This window comes from Larimichthys crocea, chromosome X, assembly GCF_000972845.2.
Source record: "Larimichthys crocea isolate SSNF chromosome X, L_crocea_2.0, whole genome shotgun sequence".
Lineage (NCBI taxonomy): Eukaryota > Metazoa > Chordata > Actinopteri > Sciaenidae > Larimichthys > Larimichthys crocea.
The window spans coordinates 1,534,724-1,554,143 of NC_040020.1; the positions used below are offsets into that span (position 1 = coordinate 1,534,724).

General features: G+C 41.9%; 1 protein-coding gene across 1 annotated transcript; it reads left to right on the plus strand.

Annotated features, from left to right (window-relative positions):
* The first annotated feature begins 727 nt into the window (after nucleotides 1–727).
* Nucleotides 728–17,573, plus strand: ugt8 (UDP glycosyltransferase 8). Its single transcript, XM_019256995.2, has 6 exons — nucleotides 728–1,046; nucleotides 6,014–6,846; nucleotides 10,543–10,685; nucleotides 15,160–15,236; nucleotides 16,241–16,460; nucleotides 16,687–17,573. The coding sequence occupies exons 2-6, from the start codon at nucleotides 6,016–6,018 to the stop codon at nucleotides 17,066–17,068; spliced, it is 1,653 nt and encodes a 550-aa protein (XP_019112540.1). The 5' UTR covers nucleotides 728–1,046; nucleotides 6,014–6,015; the 3' UTR covers nucleotides 17,069–17,573.
* The last annotated feature ends 1,847 nt before the right edge of the window (nucleotides 17,574–19,420 follow it).

Below are 19,420 nucleotides of genomic sequence, written 5' to 3' on the forward strand. Positions count from 1 at the left end.
TTATTTTTTTTTTTTACTTTTGCACCATTGTCGGGCCAAAGAAGCAACTTAAAGATGTCAGTTCGGGCTCTGGGAAACTGTGAGGGGCAACAAAATAATAATGAATGCATCAATCAATTAATTAATCATGAAAATAATTGGTAGTTGCAGCCATACAACTGATAAAGCAATTACAACGCGTGCCTCATTATTGCATTTACTGTGTACATACTTGAAATACTTCACACTTCTATTACACTACATTAGAGACAAATACTCCACTTTTTGTTTTTTACTGTATCTGATAACTTCAATCTCTTGTTACCTGTAAGATTTATATGAATAATACAGAATATAAATCAGCTAGTACAATATTATGCAATATTATAGTTTATATCATAATATATTTGTGTTATGAGTACTTTAAGTTTATTTTGTAAACACACTAAGGACCTTTACTTGTTCAGTACTATCTGAACACTCACATGGAATACTACAATCTAACATCCTATGACAACCAGCTCCCCCTGATCACTATATGAATATGATATATTTTAAAATCTAATTATTCAGATCTTCATATAAGCATGAATCACAATGATCATAATCAAAAGCAGTATATGATGTCAGAGACGGGCTCATCCCACCTGTTGACAGTATCAACAGGTGGAGTCAGTTAACAGAGGTAAAGTAGCTGCATGTGCCAATACTCCACCCTTATTGTGCTTTTTTACTCCAACCAACCACTCTTGTCAGTCCACCACCACCTCCACCACCCCCCCTCTCTGCCGCTCCCTTCCCTACCATCTTGTCACAGCTCTAGTCCCGCCTTTCACCGCCCCTGTGAGAGGGACTGCGTGTTTAATGTTCCCTCTGCTCGTCTTCGAAACCCGGGGACCCATTTTACTTTAAGTCCTCTCCAATATTTTTTTTTTATTTTGGGGTGTTTTATCTCTCTCCCCCCCGATACTTTAAAAAATAATCCGTCCAAGAAAAATTAGGGACTACCGCAGTTTCGTCCTTCTACCTCCTCCTCCTCCTCTCCTGAGCAACATTCAAGTCACAAGGTAAGGCCGAGCTTGTCACAACAGGTGTAGCCTGATTTACTACTCCACTTTTTCATTGTTATTTTTCACGCTTGTGGTGGGAAATAGTATCTCAACATTGCTGAAGTTGGCAGCAGTGAAGTCTTGCGTACTTTTCTGGCTGTTTTCTTTGGCTGAAAAAAAAAAAAAACTCAGGTGCGACAGTCGAAACCTCCCGACAGAGCAGGTGTAGCCAGGTTCCTGTGCTGCGTTCACGTCCTTTGCGAATTATCCCCATCGCGAATGTTACTATTTGTTCTTGTTTGTTGATCACTTTGGCTTTGTTTGATACATTTAGTCAGGTTAAAGATTTATTCAGAGAGTCTTTAAATATTAGTTTGACTTTAAGACCCTATATTTGACCCAGTTGAGGCTGCACTCAAATATTTTATTTCTATAATAAACTCTTTTATAACTTTTCCAACCCTTTTTGACATTTTATTATCAAAGTTTGATACGAAATATCGGGATGACATATGAACTTTTTAAATTAAGGCGAACCTACTGGCCTTAAAATAAAGTGTTCCTCTCTCAATGAGCACCTGTTCTTTTCCACCAATCCTGTTGCAACCTACGCAAAACGGATCACCTGATGTTTCAGGATTAAGGTGACTGGGCCCTGGTCCCTGCTCTCAGATGAGCTCACTCACTGCCAACATCAGACTTGAATACTTGTTGGATGTAAGATGTAGATTATTTACATCTGTCAGAAATGCTTTGTGGGATTGTTTCAACACTCACACTGTCTCTGTGTGTGTTGTGAGGTGTGCCTTTACTTAGGAGATAAAAGGATAAGTTAGCCGAGGCCTATAGCCTGCAATACTTGAAAAACTATGTACTCAAAGAATTAAGGTTGTCAGTCCTAATATTATAATAAATGTCATACCAGGAGTCATTGCCAGGGGCTGAATATATTGTGTAAGGACGTTACAAAGCTTATAATTATTATTATTATTATTTTCAACCCACATGGCAACATTCTTGTTTCCAACCACTTTCAAAATTCACCAGGGCAGCACATTATGTTAACGAGCTACTGTTGGTAGTTACTCGAAACCACACTGCCTTGGGTCGTTGTGTATTTGTTTACTATAACCGCTTTCGGCCCTTGGAAAGACAGGAGCCTGCCTGATCTCGTTCTTGTGTGTGTGTGCATTGCTGCAGTGATGTGGAGATAGTGGGAAGAAAGAAAAAAGGTACTGAAAGTCAACAAGTGACACGTGAAGGAAAAACGTTGAATAGAAGTAGAATGAATGGGGTTGGAACAGGACACTGAATTTCGGTCTGTTGCATTGGGCTGACTTGAGTTGATGTGGGTAGTTGGGCTCCTCAAGGCCCTGTAGACCATTTTGTAGTATTTACATAGCCTTAAGTACAAGGAGGATACTTAGAAGCAGACTTTATCTATATCTAAAATATACTCTTTCCTTAAAATGCTGATTAAAGCTTAAAGATAAGGGTGAGAGGCACAGGGAACCCTGTTGTCAGTATAAACAGCTTCTCGTGCCTCGGCATGGGAACGTTTATTTTTTTCTCTCCACTTTCATGGTGTTTTCATCAAAAATTCAAGATCTAAAGGCTCTTTGACCTCTTAACTTATCTAAAAAAAAAGTGCTCCGGGCTGCCCCTTTTATCTATTTTGCTCCTATTATCTATATTTATCTTTTTTTTTTTTTTTACAGTTATGACATCAGTAACTGTCATTCTGTAGACTTAAAGGTCGAGTTGTGTATTGGTTTCTTGGATTTCATTATCAGAATCTGACTTGTGATATGATAAAAAAAAAAGAAAAAAAAAAGTTAATGATTTCATGACAGTTTACAGCTTCTCCGACCTATAACTGAAGCCTAAAGTGAACCTGTGTGTCTAAACCCATTTGGTCCGTCTTTTTAATCAAAGCCCAACAAACCTGTTAGGAACAGATTTTTGGATTCAAACCTGTGATCACTTAATCATGCTCCATTTGAAACATATGGGGCAAAATAAACAGCTTTGACTGACTTGCGTTTCAGTTCTTGGAAGTCACATTCCTCCTCTCGACGGGGTGCATCGAACTAATGAACCCCCCCGCTGTGGAGCCAGCAAGGCCCCCCCCCCTGCTGTGCGAAATCAAGAAAACGTTAGTCTAGATTAAGGTATTAGCGAGGAGTAATTACTGTATAATTACCATCTTAATGGCTGAAAATTCATCCTGTGGCTGTAATTGGTTTGATTTTCAATTCTACACACCCGAAAGCTGCAAAACAAGCCACTTAATTTGAGACGATAGCAGAGATCTGCTCGGAGTTTATAATATTTACATTTTGTTTGTTGAAAGTGCGCTGACTGAATTAGATGCAGTTGTTGGAGTTTGAACTGTTGGAATAAAGCAGGCCATAATAACATGTGACTTATATCATAATATAGCAATACTTTTACATTTTGGAAATAATATAATAATTTCCAAAAAAAATAATATAAGCGTTACAGACATGTCCTGGAAAACCTGGAAAATCTGGAAATTTAGAGACTTGTTTTCTACTCTTTAATTGTACGTGCATTGAACCCTCTTACTTTTTACTTTTGTTCAATAGGGTTATGGGTGAGAAGATGAATATTCTTTAAAATAACATAAATTTAACTTTGAGGTGATGGGCTGCGGCCAAATTAAAGTTACACTTTAAATGAAAAATGTATTTAACTGCAGTCAACTCGCAAAAAAAACAGCCAAGCTCGCCACAGAAGCAAGCTAACATGGGGTGTCCCATGAAATTAAAATGAAAATGAAATGCACTGGGCCTCACAGTTTCACAGTGAATGTTCGGCTTGGAGTAGCTAAGTTTCTGCTGAAAGCCCCAAAAGAAAAGTGCTGATTACGTCTAGCAAAAAGGAGGCCGGATGACCTCATTGTACAGTTTGCAGTGCTGGGTGTAGCCGTCACCTGTAATGGACCTGATGCTCTTCAGCAAGAACCCTGCATCATTCATGAAGGATGAATAAAACTGGGGTTAAATATGTCAATACTGGGCCTACTGGTAAATTAGATAAGCAAATGTTGTCCTGTATTGTCAGGAAAAAGTCCTTGAAACTGTCCTGGAAAGTTTATAACCTTGTGTAATTATCTATATTATGTTATGTGGCCCAATGTTAGAAACAGTGGATGTAGAGGTTTTGGTAAAACTTGATATTTCTCCCGGCTCTTATCCGCTGACCATTCCATATTACACTTGTATCAGAATCTTTCTTCACTGCGCTTTCCATCTCCACTGTGTCTTCACCCCGATCAGCTCGCCATTGCGTATCCCTTAATTCTCTTAATCCAGATAATTTCCTCAGCCCTCCCTGTGCGCAGGGTAACCAGACTCCATTGTTAGTAATTTAAGTCATGACGGATCACAGTCCTCAGTAGACAGTGGCTGGTTTCTATAGTTACCGTCAACAGTCTGGGCTGAGAAGTGTTTGTAACGATATCCTCCGGACAATGCTAAACAAAATGGCGGCCACCTTGAGTCCTCTTCCCTACCAGCTGTTTGCGGAGAGAAACTTCATATTGCGGACAAACAGGTGGCCGATGCAGTATATAATCCTGCTCAGATGCTATCAGGAGACGCCTAACCGAAACAATATAGGCTGTGCCATTTGATATAGATTGAGACGTAACAGTAATGACATTAAACGCACCGCGAGAGATGAATTGTGGGACTGACCGGAGAAAATAAATGCTTATACTGATCGCTGGGTGCTGTAGCCTATCATAGATCGCATTGAATGCGAGGCGAGGTACGCCCTGAACACATGCAGATATAGCATCACATATACACCTACGGGTAGTTTCCAATTCCCTATCGCCCTAATCTTCAGGTCTTTGGACTGACTGGAATTTAATCCATACAAACATTTATCTCCACAAAGGGAACCCTCGAGTTGGCTTTAAGCCTCGGCCATGCCCCATTAAATTTATTAGTACAATTAAAGGCCGGTTACACACTATGCAAACATATGTGTAACACTTATCCAGAATGCAACCCCTCCGCTCACCAGTTTATTAAAGTCACGTCTGAAGTCCTTGAACCTTCATGGTGGTGTAATGTGATGCCGTAACAGCATATTTAGCTATGCTATCGCCAGTGGTTCAAAGAGAGAGCTTTGAAAGGAGATGGTAGGCTGTATTATGTAAATAGGTCAAGAATTTATTCATCTGCTGCCGCATTGTGCTATGGTCATTTGCATCAAGTTAAAAAATGTGGACCAATGTGGACTTTAGTTCTTTCGGCTGGTTCAAAGCCACAATCGCACCTTTTTTCTTTTTTTTTTGTTGCTTTGTTCAAAAGTCAGCACATTCCTTAAGGTGTAACAACCTGTGGAAGGTGAGCACGGGTTAGTCATTGTAGATTAGGAAAGCCTTGGTAATTGATGGCTGTCCATGAAGTGGTTTCAAGTGTTGATGATTAATCCAAGTGAGTGCGAGAATGAGTGTAGGCATATAGGACATTGGCTATGACATGGTGACATGATAATGGCTCTTTGTGTGTTGTGTTTGTGAATAGAGTGGCCAGAGGTTTAGAATGACGTTGGTGCTACCCACACCATGTCGGTGACGGCTGTGCACAGAGTGAGGAGGGATGAAGGGGTGGAATGGAAATACGTAGAAAGACGGCAAAGGTTAATCAGTACACCGTTGACTATGAAAATGTAACCCACAAAGATGCCGTTTTATTCCTTCAGCACTACTCCTCAGTGTGTAGGACAGAAGTGAAACTCAGTTGAGGGTGAGGATTGAATTCATTTCCACAAGTTGATGTATACAATGCAAGACTTTCCGTTATGCATCATAGATGACTGATAAGGTGTCCAGAGTAAGGTCCATATAGTAGATAAAAGTCTAAACTCAACACATGTAATAAGCTGTTATGTCATTGCTTTTTGATGACTGTCAAGTGTTAACATTGTTCTTTTCTTTATCATTTCAGCCATGTTACTACCCTCGTCACTACTACTCCTCCTTGGCCTCCTCACCTGGAGTCCCAGTGTGTCATGGGCCGCCAAAGTCATCGTGGTCCCACCCATCATGTTTGAATCACACCTCTACATCTTCAAGACGCTGGCCACGGCTCTGCACCAAGAGGGCCACGAGACCCATTTTTTAATTTCAAAGGGTCGTGAGGTACCCCCCTCCCCTCACTACCACTTACAGCACTACCCAGGGATCTTTAACAGCAGCACGGCTGACAATTTCCTCCAGTCCAAAGTCAGCAACATCTTCTCAGGCCGCCTCACATTTCTGGAACTGTTTGACATTCTTGACCACTACTCTCAGAACTGTGACGCTGTCGTTGGCAATGTCGAGGTAATGACCCGCCTCAAGGAGGCCAAATTTGACCTGCTGCTAGTGGACCCTAATGAGATGTGCGGCTTTGTGATCGCTCACATCCTGGGTGTGAAATATGCCGTGTTCAGCACCGGCCTGTGGTACCCTGCGGAGGCGGGTGCCCCAGCTCCTCTTTCATACGTTCCCGAATTCAACTCGTTGCTGACAGACCGCATGTCTCTGCTCCAGAGGATCACCAACACAGCGGTTTACCTGGTGCAGCGCTTTGGAGTCCATTATATTGCATTACCCAAGTATGACAGGATTATGAAGAAACATGGAGTGAAGCCTCAGGTGGCCATGGCTGACTTGGTGCAGGGCAGCCGTCTGTGGATGCTATGCACTGACATGGCTTTGGAGTTCCCCAGACCCACCCTGCCACATGTGGTGTACATAGGAGGCATCCTCACCAAACCCCCCAACCCACTCCCACAGGTCAGTACTGAGAGACACACAGACAGCTGATAGGCACAGTGTGACAGACAAAAAGATTATTGTATGGTGGTTGTAATGCAAAAGACGACATGTGTCCTCGTTTAGTGGCCTTTCACAGTGTATGCAGTTTTTTAATCACATTATTGGTGTGTTTTGTTTAAAGTTTGTACATTTTCAGGCAAATCAAGTGAGAAACTTTAGACAGCGATGCCTGTTTTTGATTAATCCAGCAAATTAAACACCTGACACTTCACGGTACTTCATCATATAGTCTATAAATCTGTCCTGCTCATTGATATGAAACATTTCCCGCCATGGCCTAATGTACCCGGATATGTCAAAGGGATAGTTACTGGAGAATAAACCACATGTCTCTGATGGTTGACAAATTTATCTCTCTTGGTATTTAATATACTGTATCACCCACGGAGTCAGTGTCTCATCAGATGACACCCCTTTATATTTATTTAATTTCTAGCTCCTCGTTCTAAAACATGTAGAGCTTTCAAGGCTCACTCTGAGTGCTGGAACATAAAACGAGGGCTCTGTGCCACTGGTGACAAATGCACCGCAATACAATAGTTCATTCATGGTGCCAGAGTTTGACTATGACATTATGCAAATGTAGGGTTTCATGGGTAGGACGGAGGCCCATATTGTGATGTTTGACTCAGTCATATGCACATATAAGCTTAGCTTTTACAAATGATTTTTCTACATTGGCGTCAGTCCACTTGAACAAATGGATGATTTAGGTTTTGCTTTAAGGAAATGATGGTTGATTGGTGGAATCAAGAAGTCACTTGTCTCAATCGCAAAAAACCTTGGATGCAAAGTAATGATGATGATAAAGCTTGTTGTCAGTTCACGTGTCTCTCCTGTGCCTGTATTTTTTTATTTTTTTTGTATCTACCCTTGCTTGTACCCATTGTCTCTCCTTATTATCACATCCTGGCTACAAAGCAATCCATTATAGACGCTGCTGGGGTGAGGATGGGTTTGGGTTGAATGGGCCTGGTAGATTTTGAGCACGGAGGGAGGGGAGTCATGGAGAGCAGAGGCGGGCGGTGACGGGGGTTAGTCCGGCGTTCGGACGCCGAGAGCGCGGGCCGTCGGCATCTAACTGCGGGGGGTTTTTGCAATGCCACTCCGGCCAATAGGGAGCATTGTGCCGTGTTGTGTGGAGGGAGTTATAATGGCATTGGAGGGAGAACGAGGGTATTGTTCTGTGTAGAGCTCTGGGGACACTGAGACTCTTTTATGGGGTCACTGAGGCGGCGTTGTAGGGACAGTAGAGCTCAGTGTGTCCCTGATGTTGCTCTGTGCCAGGGCCGGTCTTAGCTACCGCAGCTGGACCATTAGCCTCCCTCCCTTTACTTGTCCTCCAATTCTCTCCAACATGGCTGCTCCCTGATTCCTCCTCCTCACCCTCTGTCAGTCCATACATCCTTACTTTTCATTCTCTATTATAAAGTATCCTTAATGCACACAAACCCTCCCCGAAAAAGCTCTATTCCTAATTGCGAAACCATCGTCTGTCAAGTGGAAAGTATTTTTGATGACAGGCAGTGTTACCATCCAACAGTCCCGCTGCAACCTCTTCCAAGAAGCAGGTGATGTGCATAACCCCTCAGGTCTCCATAACCCAGAACAGGTCTCCTGCTTCCAGGAACAGTGCCCTGGAGGAGCAGGATGATGTCTTTATTCTTCAAAGGGCATGTCATGTCTCCAGTTTTCACTGCCTCAGTCTACCTGTCAGTTGGTAGAAACTGATGAGCACTGTAGGTTCCCTTTCTTTCCCCTTTATCTCACTATAGTGCTCACATTTTCCACATTTTACTGATGGACCATAGTTGGCAGATGAAAATGGTGCTTATGTGGTTTTTGCATTTTAATTAGATAGATAGCAATTTCCTTTGCTAACTCTTTAACCCTTTAACTTAACTTGGTTCAGGAAATTATATCATAGAAGGAAATGAGATCATCTACATTTACCTCAGAGATGTTACTGTACTTACCAGTTTCATCAACATCCAAGTAACAATTATGACTGGGAGTTCTGATATAGTCCATCATTCGGTGTAACTACACTATAATTGAACATGCTTGTGAGTTCATATCTCCACCTCTGCTCATCGTCAGTTGTCAGCGAGGCCTGTGGAGTTACCCAAAGTAACCGGGCTCTTTGTTTCTAGAGCGAAGTGCTGCAGTCGAGTTTTCTTTGAGCATCACAAAAGAAATTCCTTTCATCTCTTGTATTGAGTTGGCAGCACAGACCGCACTTCAAAACTTGGCACGCAACACCGAAACTTGTATATATTTGTTTGCGATGTTGTGGACTTTAAGGATCTAAGTGTGTTGTGAATGTATGGATTCCACGAGGACATTTTTAGAGAGGACTTTATTGTCAGTTTTTGTTATATATCTGAAGGCTGGCTGCTCTATTGGCTTTTGTGAATTATTGTTCATCAGCAGTGCTGTCAGATCAAGATAAGTTTCCTCACAGATACAATAAAGTAATCTGTCAGCATCACCATGGCAGATCATAATTTGTGTTTTTTTTTATATATCCATTGATTTATCAATGTCACTCTTACACAATGTCATTTAAAACCAGCTTGTATACATGATGATCTCTTGAGGAAATATACTTCCCAACCTTCTTTTTAGTGCTATATTTTGAAGCAAATTGCAGCAGGCAGCGATTTAGAAGAAATATAAATTCATGTCACATTTACTGAAGAAAAATGAAGTCAGAGTGGTGTTGCGAAATAAGTCATCCATCCATTTTCCATAACCCGCTCTCCTTATCAGGGTTGCACCAAAATTAGGTCATATAGATGTAAAATCATTAGGAAAGCGCTACTGGTTGGTTTAATATTAGGAGCTCTGTGCACTATCAACATTATTTATTAATGTCATAATATGAAGTGATGATTTATGATGCATCACCGGGCACCAAAGTGCAAAATACAAGCTCAGCACATCCACATCTTGCAGTTCTGGGGCATTAACTCACATATATTTAAACGGCTTCATGCATTCGACATTCTCCGTCCCGCTTGATAAACTTCTACTGTGGACATTTAGTTTGTTTAAAAATGTCCTGGATTTAAATAGAAGTAGTCTATAAGGAAATCATTTTTTTACAGCTTGTGCCTTGCCCACAATATAACGAGAGATTGTAGTTGTAAAGAGGTTCATAGTCTTCATAGCCTTTCCACATTTAGTGTCTGTATGCTCATAGGTAAGATTGGTAAGTTATTCTGTTCGATAAGTTTTGACATCATCCAACATTAATCTGTAAACTTCTGAATCATTCAGAACAGAAGAGTGTAAACCACACCTCACTTGAGTCATGAGCATAAATCATGCAGGTCTGCCTATAAAGCAATGCAGGCAGCAACAAATAATCAAAGTTCATGTGAAGGATCTGTTTTATTATCTATCATCACACAGTCATTAGTGCATTAAAAGTCAGCTGATGAATTGTGTTTCCAGTTTTAGTCACCTGAATGTGATACACATGGATGAATCTATTATAAAAGGAGGAAGTGATAAGATAAATGGGGATGTAAAATGAGTATTAAAACAAACAAAACACACTGCAGTACTGTTCCATTGTATTACTGCTAATCTTGTTTGTTATGGGCAAATAAACTCTACAAAATGTATATATTTATCTGTCTCCAACAGGATTTTGAGGCATGGGTGAATGACACAGCGGAGCATGGCTTTGTGGTGGTGTCGTTTGGAGCTGGGGTCAAGTACCTTTCCCAGGACATTGCTCACAAACTGGCAGGAGCCCTCGCCAGGCTACCCCAGCGTGTCGTCTGGAGGTAAAGTATCTGTTTTCTCACTTCCGCTCTGTATGTACTGTACACACCATCACAGATGTGAGTACGGATTTTCCAGCGAGCTTCAAGTTACCGAACATCGAACACCACCGCAATCAGCCATACTGTAATGACAAATCATAAAATAAAGACAACATGTTGTTCCTCTGTGAGCCTGTGCTCTGAGACCAAAGTCCATATTCCCACCTGACATTCGCTTCAGGATATTTATATGCGGCTGTCCTGTTGATCAAACAGCATTGAGCAAGCGGATCCTGACCCTGAAGAGACTTGAAACTAATGATGGCGCCTTCACATTTTAATGGTGGAAAGACCAGAACATTTTAAATAATTTAGCAAAGTCACATAAGAGAAGTGATTTATCCAGAACAGGGCTTACATGCCAAGGCTATGTGGGAGGTGTTACTGTTAACAACAGCCATGGGATAGGCAAATATATATCTGTGATAGGGAAACCTATAGTGTTGTAGTGTCTGTGCATGCATACTCATTCGGCGAGTGAGATTTAGTCACATTTAGTGGTGTGTTTGCAGAATCAAATCAAATAAGGGCTTTACAGTCTGTACAGGGAGTGACACCTTCTGTCCTTAGAGACAGAGACCCCTGGCAGTCTAGTCCTATAGCAGCATAACTAAGGGATGACCAGAGCCACCCCTAACTATAAGCTCTATCAAAAAGGAAAGTCTTAAGTCTACTCTTAAAGGTGTTGACTGTGTCTGCCTCCCGAACCCAGAATGGTTTGTTCCACAGAAGAGAGGCTCCCAATCTACTTTTGAAAACTATAGGAACCACAAGGAACCCAGCGTCCTGAGAGCGCAGTGTTCTAGAGGGGTAGTAAGGTACTATGAGCTCTTTTAGATATGATGGTGAGAATGCAACCCCCTTGTGTCAGTCTCTCCTTTTTATCACGTAGGAGAAAAAAAACAAAAAAACTGTGTGCATATTTCTGCTGTATTCTATAAATACAGCCTCATAAATCTTACCCACTGGACCTGTAAATGTGTTCAGGAAGAATGGATAACAAGAACTCATTCACATAGTTATCTACAATGTTTGCCCAGTGAGACAAATGGATGTAATTAAAATCCAACTTCTTGTAATCATTTGCACATTTGAGTCCCACAGCAGCAATGATCCACTGACAATGACCTGAGCAAGAAAATGGAAAATATAAGAGAAGGGGAAAGTGAGGCTGGTAGAGGTGGAAAAACAAAAGTGAGGGCCAAGGTATCTTTTAAGAGTTCGCAATTTATTGACCACTTTCACACATGCAAGTTTTAGCCCATAACTGACTCGTGAATCATTAACAGATATACAAAATTTGACCGAGCTTAAGGTGGCATAATCATGATGTGTTTGAGATCCAGCTATTCTGTAGTACATTACCAATCTAGACTGCAGCAACAAAGTCTTGATAATGCGTACATCCTGCCCCCAAAATGTGACTTCTCTATAGGTATACGGTGTAGCTGGGTTAATATTTGATCATGTGCCTGAGGTCGCTGGCCGGTGCGTATGGTTTTCACTTGTTCAAACATACTACACAATTGACAATGATGTCATGTCTGACAGGATGGTCAAGTAACCTTTCATTAGGTGTGTCTGTGCCAGATAATTACAGTTTTACAATGATGTGGTGTTATAGATTTTCTGTAGTCCAATTTCACTGTCTTTTTTAAAAGTTTTAGTTTGACTTTCCCAGGACATTGACATTGTTAGTTCAAAATATGTCCCTTTAATTGGACCTACTGAGGGTCTAAGGACAAAGGCTGTCACTGCCCTCTGAGGCAAATGTACTTTGTGACTTTGGGCTATACAAATAAAATTTGAATTTGAATTTGAATTTTGAACTTTCAGTGTTCTTGGCAAGACATGACCAACAACATCCGGCAGCAAGGATTCTGTTCAAAATTGTCTGTTTATAGACAGGGGGGAGCACTGGGATGAGAGTTGACCCGGAGATAACGTAGAACCATTTTCAAACACACACCATTAACCCAGTGTTAACTTAAGTTAATGATGTTTACAGTTCTGTTTACATTCGGTTTACTCTCGTCCCTTGTTGTTCCACGCTGTAAAATGTTTCTAAGACTGGAGCTTACACTTCACTTAGCCTGGGGCTGAAACCGTTGTACGAATGCTTTTAGTCCCGGGCTTCCAGTGCAATATGAAAAACCCTCTTGAATTGCAAGGATATGAGATGAGATAGTGATACAACGGATGGAGAGGGAGTCTTCAGAATAAATGCAGTTAATTGAGGATAATATTGGCTTGACTCATAAAGCAGCATAAGTATGTCTAATAAAGGTTACACAGATGTGTGTTGACTTAGTTTGACTGGAATCTAAACTGTTCCCATGGTATTTAAATGGTTTTAGTAAATCCTCTCAATGTGTTCATTCATTCAACACAAGGGCGGTTTAAGCGTGCTGCTGCTTCTCTTCCTCATTTGTTTGTGCTTCACCTTTTTTCAGTGTTTGTCTGCAGTATTATATTGCACGGAACAGAGAAAATGAAGCATTATGTTGGGTATAGAACTGGGGGAAAGTGTATATGGGCAGGGTTCAACAACTGACACTCGCTGTATGACTGGATTTTTGGGCCGGACAGAGATCCAAGATGATACGCTTGTGGTTTGCAGTGTCTGCTTACATTATGGTGGTTTTTACAAAAAGCTTGTCGGGGTTGTGGGCAAATGTTCCGTGTGTTGTAATGAGAGGTGCTGATAATCATCATGATAATCATTGTAGCGTGACATTTCAGTGCATAAAATGACAAAGGCGAATGAAACGCACTCCCCTGTTCTCAAGCGCCGACCTCTATCAGTGGGATATCGTGATCTGCACGTGAAGTGAGATACCGAGGTAAGATTTGTTCCGCGGGAGCCTCATGTAAGCCACAAAACTTTGGACGTGACATTGATTGATAATCCAGTTTTCAGTGGGCTCTTCCAAACTAAAGGAGGATGGAAAAGGAAGAGGGCTGATGAGAGGGACAGGGACCAAGCCAAATGAATCGTGTCATTGATAATTGGCTGAATGAATGTAGGCTTTGATTGGCAGGACAGTGAATCAGTGCTTTGTTGAAGAAAGAAAGAAAGAGAGAGATGAAAGGGTTTGAGTTAGGGAGGGAAGGAGACAGAGATGGACGGATGGGGGTTTGTAATGTAGCATGCATATGTATTGTGTGCTGCATTCGTTGGAAAGTGCTTCCGCACGCACGACCGCAGACGCCAACAAACACACGCAATGCTGTGCACTCTGTCCACCACCCATAGAGGCCCTTCTGCTTTTGAGGTCAACGTTGAATTCCCCTTTGTTCACTTTCCGCATCATGTAAACGTTTGACTCGACTGATTAATTTAGCCTTCTGTATATATACAGTATCTCTAATACATCCTCTGCCTTCTCTATGCACATACTGGTGTGTAGCAAGCACTATGCTGGCATGGGTGAGTGTTGTCACGAGGTTGCCAGACTTGCCGGTTAAATGTCGTCTGGCGCGTAACCCCCCCCTTAACACTGTGACGTGTCGTCTGTGCAGATTAAACAAATGAGATATAATGTGTTTATTTGTGAGCTCTACAGGTGTTGGAAGGTGGATTTTAGTTGAATTTGCATAGATCCAGACGAGCTGTTTCCCACCTACTCCCAGTGTGTGTGCTAAACTAAGCCAACCAGCTGCTAGCTGTACTATAGCTTATTGAGTAACGCACTAGATGATGCTCCAATATGGGTATTAAGGGAGCAGAGAAAAGGTCAACATTTGCTAGCAGATCAGAGAAGTCAGTTAAACTGCCGTAGAGTTGTGCCTTCAGGGGTTGCAAGCAGCGACAGGACAGTAAACAAACTGCTTTTGACTGAATGGATACACCGTTTTAAAAAGTTCATATCACAGTTAGGCTGTATTTACCCTATATACTGTAAAACATGACACGTCCAAATGGCATGTGTATTGGCCTCTCACCATCAGTGGTATTGACACTAGGAGTGTCTCTGACGATAACTGTGTGGTATTAAAAAAAAAAAAAATGCAATCTTGATATCAAGTTAATAATACACATATGATAATGTTGTGTAAATAATCCAGCACTCCTTAAATAATTTTTTTCCGCTTTGTGGATGATTGTGTAATTAATTTTCCCGAAGAAGACACAAAACACACAATAAAAGTTAAAGATAGATATCATATAAAATCTTTATCTAATTCCTTTGGGCGTTGTGAAAATCTGATATTGTGACAGCCCTAATTGAGCCGTTAGACATGAATAGAAATACTGTGTGACTACACGCTCTGATTAAATATAAGAGTTTCATTTAACCCTGTAAAATATTTGGGATGTGGCGGCGGTGTTGACATGGCAACATGATCTGTCACAAAAAGTGTGATGCTCTTCTGCATCTGTGCATTGTACTTCCTCTTCCCCCCTTCATTACTTCCTCTCTTTGTTCTATAGATTCTCCGGAGTTCCACCCAGTAACCTCGGCAACAACACCAAGCTCGTTGATTGGATGCCTCAGAATGATTTATTGGGTGAGTACATTAAAGAGGACACCACGTAGCGCACTAGTTGTGTTATCAACAGTCAGATCGGGCCAAGCGGATTTATTGCATTGCACCGCAGGAGCTGAAGGGTATTTCACAGCACTTTACGAAACCAACCAACCAAACGAGATGCTTAGAAAAACGACATCTCGGAATAATCTGATTCCTTTGTACGTCATGGCATGTCTTGACACATAGCTGCTGCATTTATGAGATGTTGCTGTTGGGTGTGGTGAACTCCCAGGTCCACTTATTAACTGCAGTCGTGGGTAGAATGTGGATGTGTGAGCCGCTTTGTGCCCGTCAGGAATGAGGAGGAATAACATTTAGATATTAACAGCTGGCATTGTGTCCTGTAGCACCTTGGATTGGTCCAGACCGCAAATAAAGAAACATTACGTCTGTCGAGTAGGTCAGGTTTAAAGAGACATTAAAACTTTCCTCTTCCTCTTATTCTGCACTCCACTACAGTGCACTTATTGCCACTAAATGCTCACGTCCAAATTATATTTAAGTTTTAATCAATGAAAATACAGCATCAGCATCTCCTTCCATTTATTTTTTGGCCCATTCACACACAATAATCTACAGAATTATTTACAGAAAGTTTGCACTCCAGCCGTCTGTATCTGTTAGAAGGAAAGAAACTCAGCAACTGTGTCCTCCTCCTCAAACTGAGACTATGCAGATGGGTATATAGGTAAACAAAACTTCTCCCACAAAACAAAACTGACAGGTTTTCTGTTCATTACACTGTTGAAATGATGCGCACATACATGCCCAGATGTACTGTGTGAGCTTTAAATCCCCACCCACCACCACCTTCACAAAGTTGGGAGCAACGGCGAGATACTGCTGAGCGTGCAGCAGTTTGTGGGATCGACTGTATAAACTGCAAACAACGAGCAAAATAAATGCCCTGTCAAAAAAACAACTAATGAACATAACAGCGAACACGCAAAATAACATCCCTCGTCCTTCCTGTTATCTAGGCCATGCCAACACGAGGGCCTTCCTGAGCCACGGTGGCCTAAACAGCATCTACGAGGCCATGTACCACGGGGTGCCGGTGGTCGGCGTGCCCCTCTTTGGAGATCATTATGATACCATGACTCGTGTGGCAGCCAAAGGCATGGGTATCATGCTGCACTGGAAGTACATGAGCGAGGAAGACCTCTACACAGCCCTGACCAGCGTCATCAAAGACAGCAGGTTCGATTTCTAAGTCTGCCACACACCAACGCTTTCAATAATAGTGATATTGTTTGTCAGTGCCATCTGGTGCCCGTAAATGGAACGACCACACTGTCACTTAATGATACGCATAAATTAAATCAGATTACACGTCTGGGCCCACTCACATCCTGCCGAAAGGTTGCCCATGGCTTTGTACATCTTTCCAACGTTCTGTTTCCAACTTCTGTCTGTCCCTACCCAGGTACCGCCAGCAGGCACGTCTTCTCTCCAACATTCACAAAGACCAGCCAGGCCACCCTGTGAGCAGGGCCGTCTACTGGATCAGCTACATCCTCCGTCACCACGGTGCCAACCATCTGCGCTCTGCCGTATACGAGGTGTCTCCCTACCAGTACTTCCTGGTGGATGTGATTGTCACCGTAGGGGCTGCCTTGGCTCTGAGCAGCTTCATCCTGCGGCGGTTGGTACGAATGCTGAGGGGGAAGGTCGGGGACCAGAGCAGAGGAGGTGGCGTCACCAGGGATGATGGCAACATGGCCAACGGACATTGCCATAGCGAGAGCGTGGCCAACGGGAAACACAAACGCAATGGCTCCTTGAAAAACGAGAAGAAGATGAATTAATGTTTTGAATGGCCAAGAGGGACGAGGAAGAAGTTGCCCCAAGGACTCAGCTCTAGGATTGGTTTAGTGGTTATATAAAGGCTTTGAGAGGAAGCTGTTCTTAGGTCTGCGTCGAGAGGCAACTGTTACTCAGAGCGAGCAAGAGGCTGTAGGAGGAGGATACACAATGCATCGAGGGGGGGGGGACGGAGCAAAGCATCGGGTGCTCAAAAATCTATGTGTGTGTGTGGGTGTATGTGTGCACTGAGGCGAATTTAACGAAAAACTCTTAAAGGTCCAGTGTGTAGAATTTAGTGGCATCTAGCGGTGAGGTTGCAGATTGCAACCAACTGAATCCCCCCTACCTCACCATCCCATTCCCAAGCGTGAAGGAGAACCTGGTGAAAAATGCAAAAGGCCATATCTAGAGCTGCTATTTGGTTTGTCCAATCTGGGCTACTATAGAGAAACATGGCAGAGCGACAACATGGAAGAGGACCAACTCTCTCTGTAGATATAAAAAGGTTCATTCTAAGGTAAAGAAAACACAAAGATTCTCATTTTAGGTGATTATACGTTAATGAAAACACACTTTTATTTATTATATTTCTGCCATATTCTAACAATAGATCCCCCTAAATCTTACACACTGAACCTTTAACAGCAGCAGCTACAGCAATACATTACCAAATTGGAAAGTCATTGAGGATGAAACACAGGAAAGACACATTGGAGGACATTGTTTCTTCATGTGCGTCTTCTCTCCTGAATGCTCTCTGTTGTCTTCCTGCCTTCCTTTGCCCAGTGGAAGGATGATGAAGAGGGGAAAATCCTGAGCGCCAACCCCTCATCCTCAGAACAAAACAAGAAAACACACAGAACTTTTGAAATATTTAGGATTTAATGTTTTTAACTGCAAACTCAGCTTCAACAATTGTCTGGTAAAACTGTAAATAGAGGAGAAATCTATTTATTACTGTACAAAATGCATTTTAATGACGGAGCTTTTTAACCTTAATCTTATTTTTAATTTATTTTATGTATCCGTGGTGTGACGGCATGATGGTAGATGTACACTCCCTCCTCTAAAGCTAACACATGGTATGTTTCCTATTGATGGAAAAAAAAAAAACACGTTGTCATTGTCTGCACGGGTCCGTGCTTTTCGGCACTATCCACAGTATTCACAGTGGTCTTGTTTTCAAACTAATCAGAGAAAATATTTTCCATTTTCCCCTTTTCACACGGTAGTACCAACCACTTATCTGTGAAGCGTTCCAGTCGTCCCTTGACTGAAAGAACTGTCTGGCTTATCGGCGTGAAAAGGGTGATCATGTCATTATCCAAAGATATAATAATGGTAACTACAGCGGGTGCTGTGGATATGCAGAGCCGGATCAGAGATGTGCTCAAGCTCATCCAGTCAGGTGATCAGGGATGACTCAGAGCATTATTGATTTATGATGACTTGCTTTGTCAGTCCCATATCTTCTGCATTCCTCATCTGTTTAATAATTAATAAGTAAGGGTTCATCACTTGATTGCCATTTTTAGTGTTGCACTTGACTTTGTACATCATTCCTCTGTGATTCATTTGTTGGATAACTTCTAACACGTGTCGCAAACGCTGGTTTTAAATTACACAGCCGGAGGTTGTAATTTCAGAATCGATCCGACGCTTCTGCGAGTTTAAAAGTCAGTCTGATTTTTAAATGTTGAGGTTCATGTACAAACTAGGCAGACCTTTCTGTAATTATATTAACTTTTGAGTGCGAATGATTCACAATTCTGTATGTGGCCTTTTATAATGCAGACATTTGTGTATGCTCGAATACATGTGTACGCGTGCTTGGCGTTTCAATGCTTGTGTGTTTTAGATCACTGTGCAGGTTTAAGACCGAGTGTGTGTGGATGAACAAAAAAAGAAGAAAAAAAAAAAAAAAAGGACTGGTGAGGTATGTTTCAGCCCACTGAGGCAACAACCATTGGCTTTTTTTTGCTATCCTGTGAAGTCATGTCATCATACTGAGTGAATGCCCATGCAGAGGATTCTTCATGCTCTTCCCTTTCAATAAGACCGAAGTCTCCTCCAGTTTTGTTTCATCATCTTAACGTGTCAATCCACTCCGCATTATTTTACTCTTGTTTCTCGGCCACCACGCCTGTAAATTCTTAATGCAGATGGAGGAAGGGTGTGAGAAAGGGTGAAAGAGTGACTTAGTTCCGACAACAAAGGTGAACCCCACGACTCCTACAATGAATAATAATGTGTCTTTTCTTGAACCCCTGTCAAGGAGATCAAAGTACAGGTCGAGCTGGAAGAGTATCTTTTAGAGTTTGTGGGGATTCGGTATCTTGCTAATGGACATTTCA

Excerpts from the sequence above, each read along its gene's own strand:
- ugt8 (XM_019256995.2), top strand. The coding sequence starts at position 6,016 with ATGTTACTACCCTCGTCACTACTACTCCTCCTTGGCCTCCTCACCTGG. Across the intron at positions 10,686-15,159 it reads CCCCAGCGTGTCGTCTGGAG|ATTCTCCGGAGTTCCACCCA; the intron begins GTAAAGTATCTG and ends TTTGTTCTATAG. Across the intron at positions 16,461-16,686 it reads AGCGTCATCAAAGACAGCAG|GTACCGCCAGCAGGCACGTC; the intron begins GTTCGATTTCTA and ends GTCCCTACCCAG.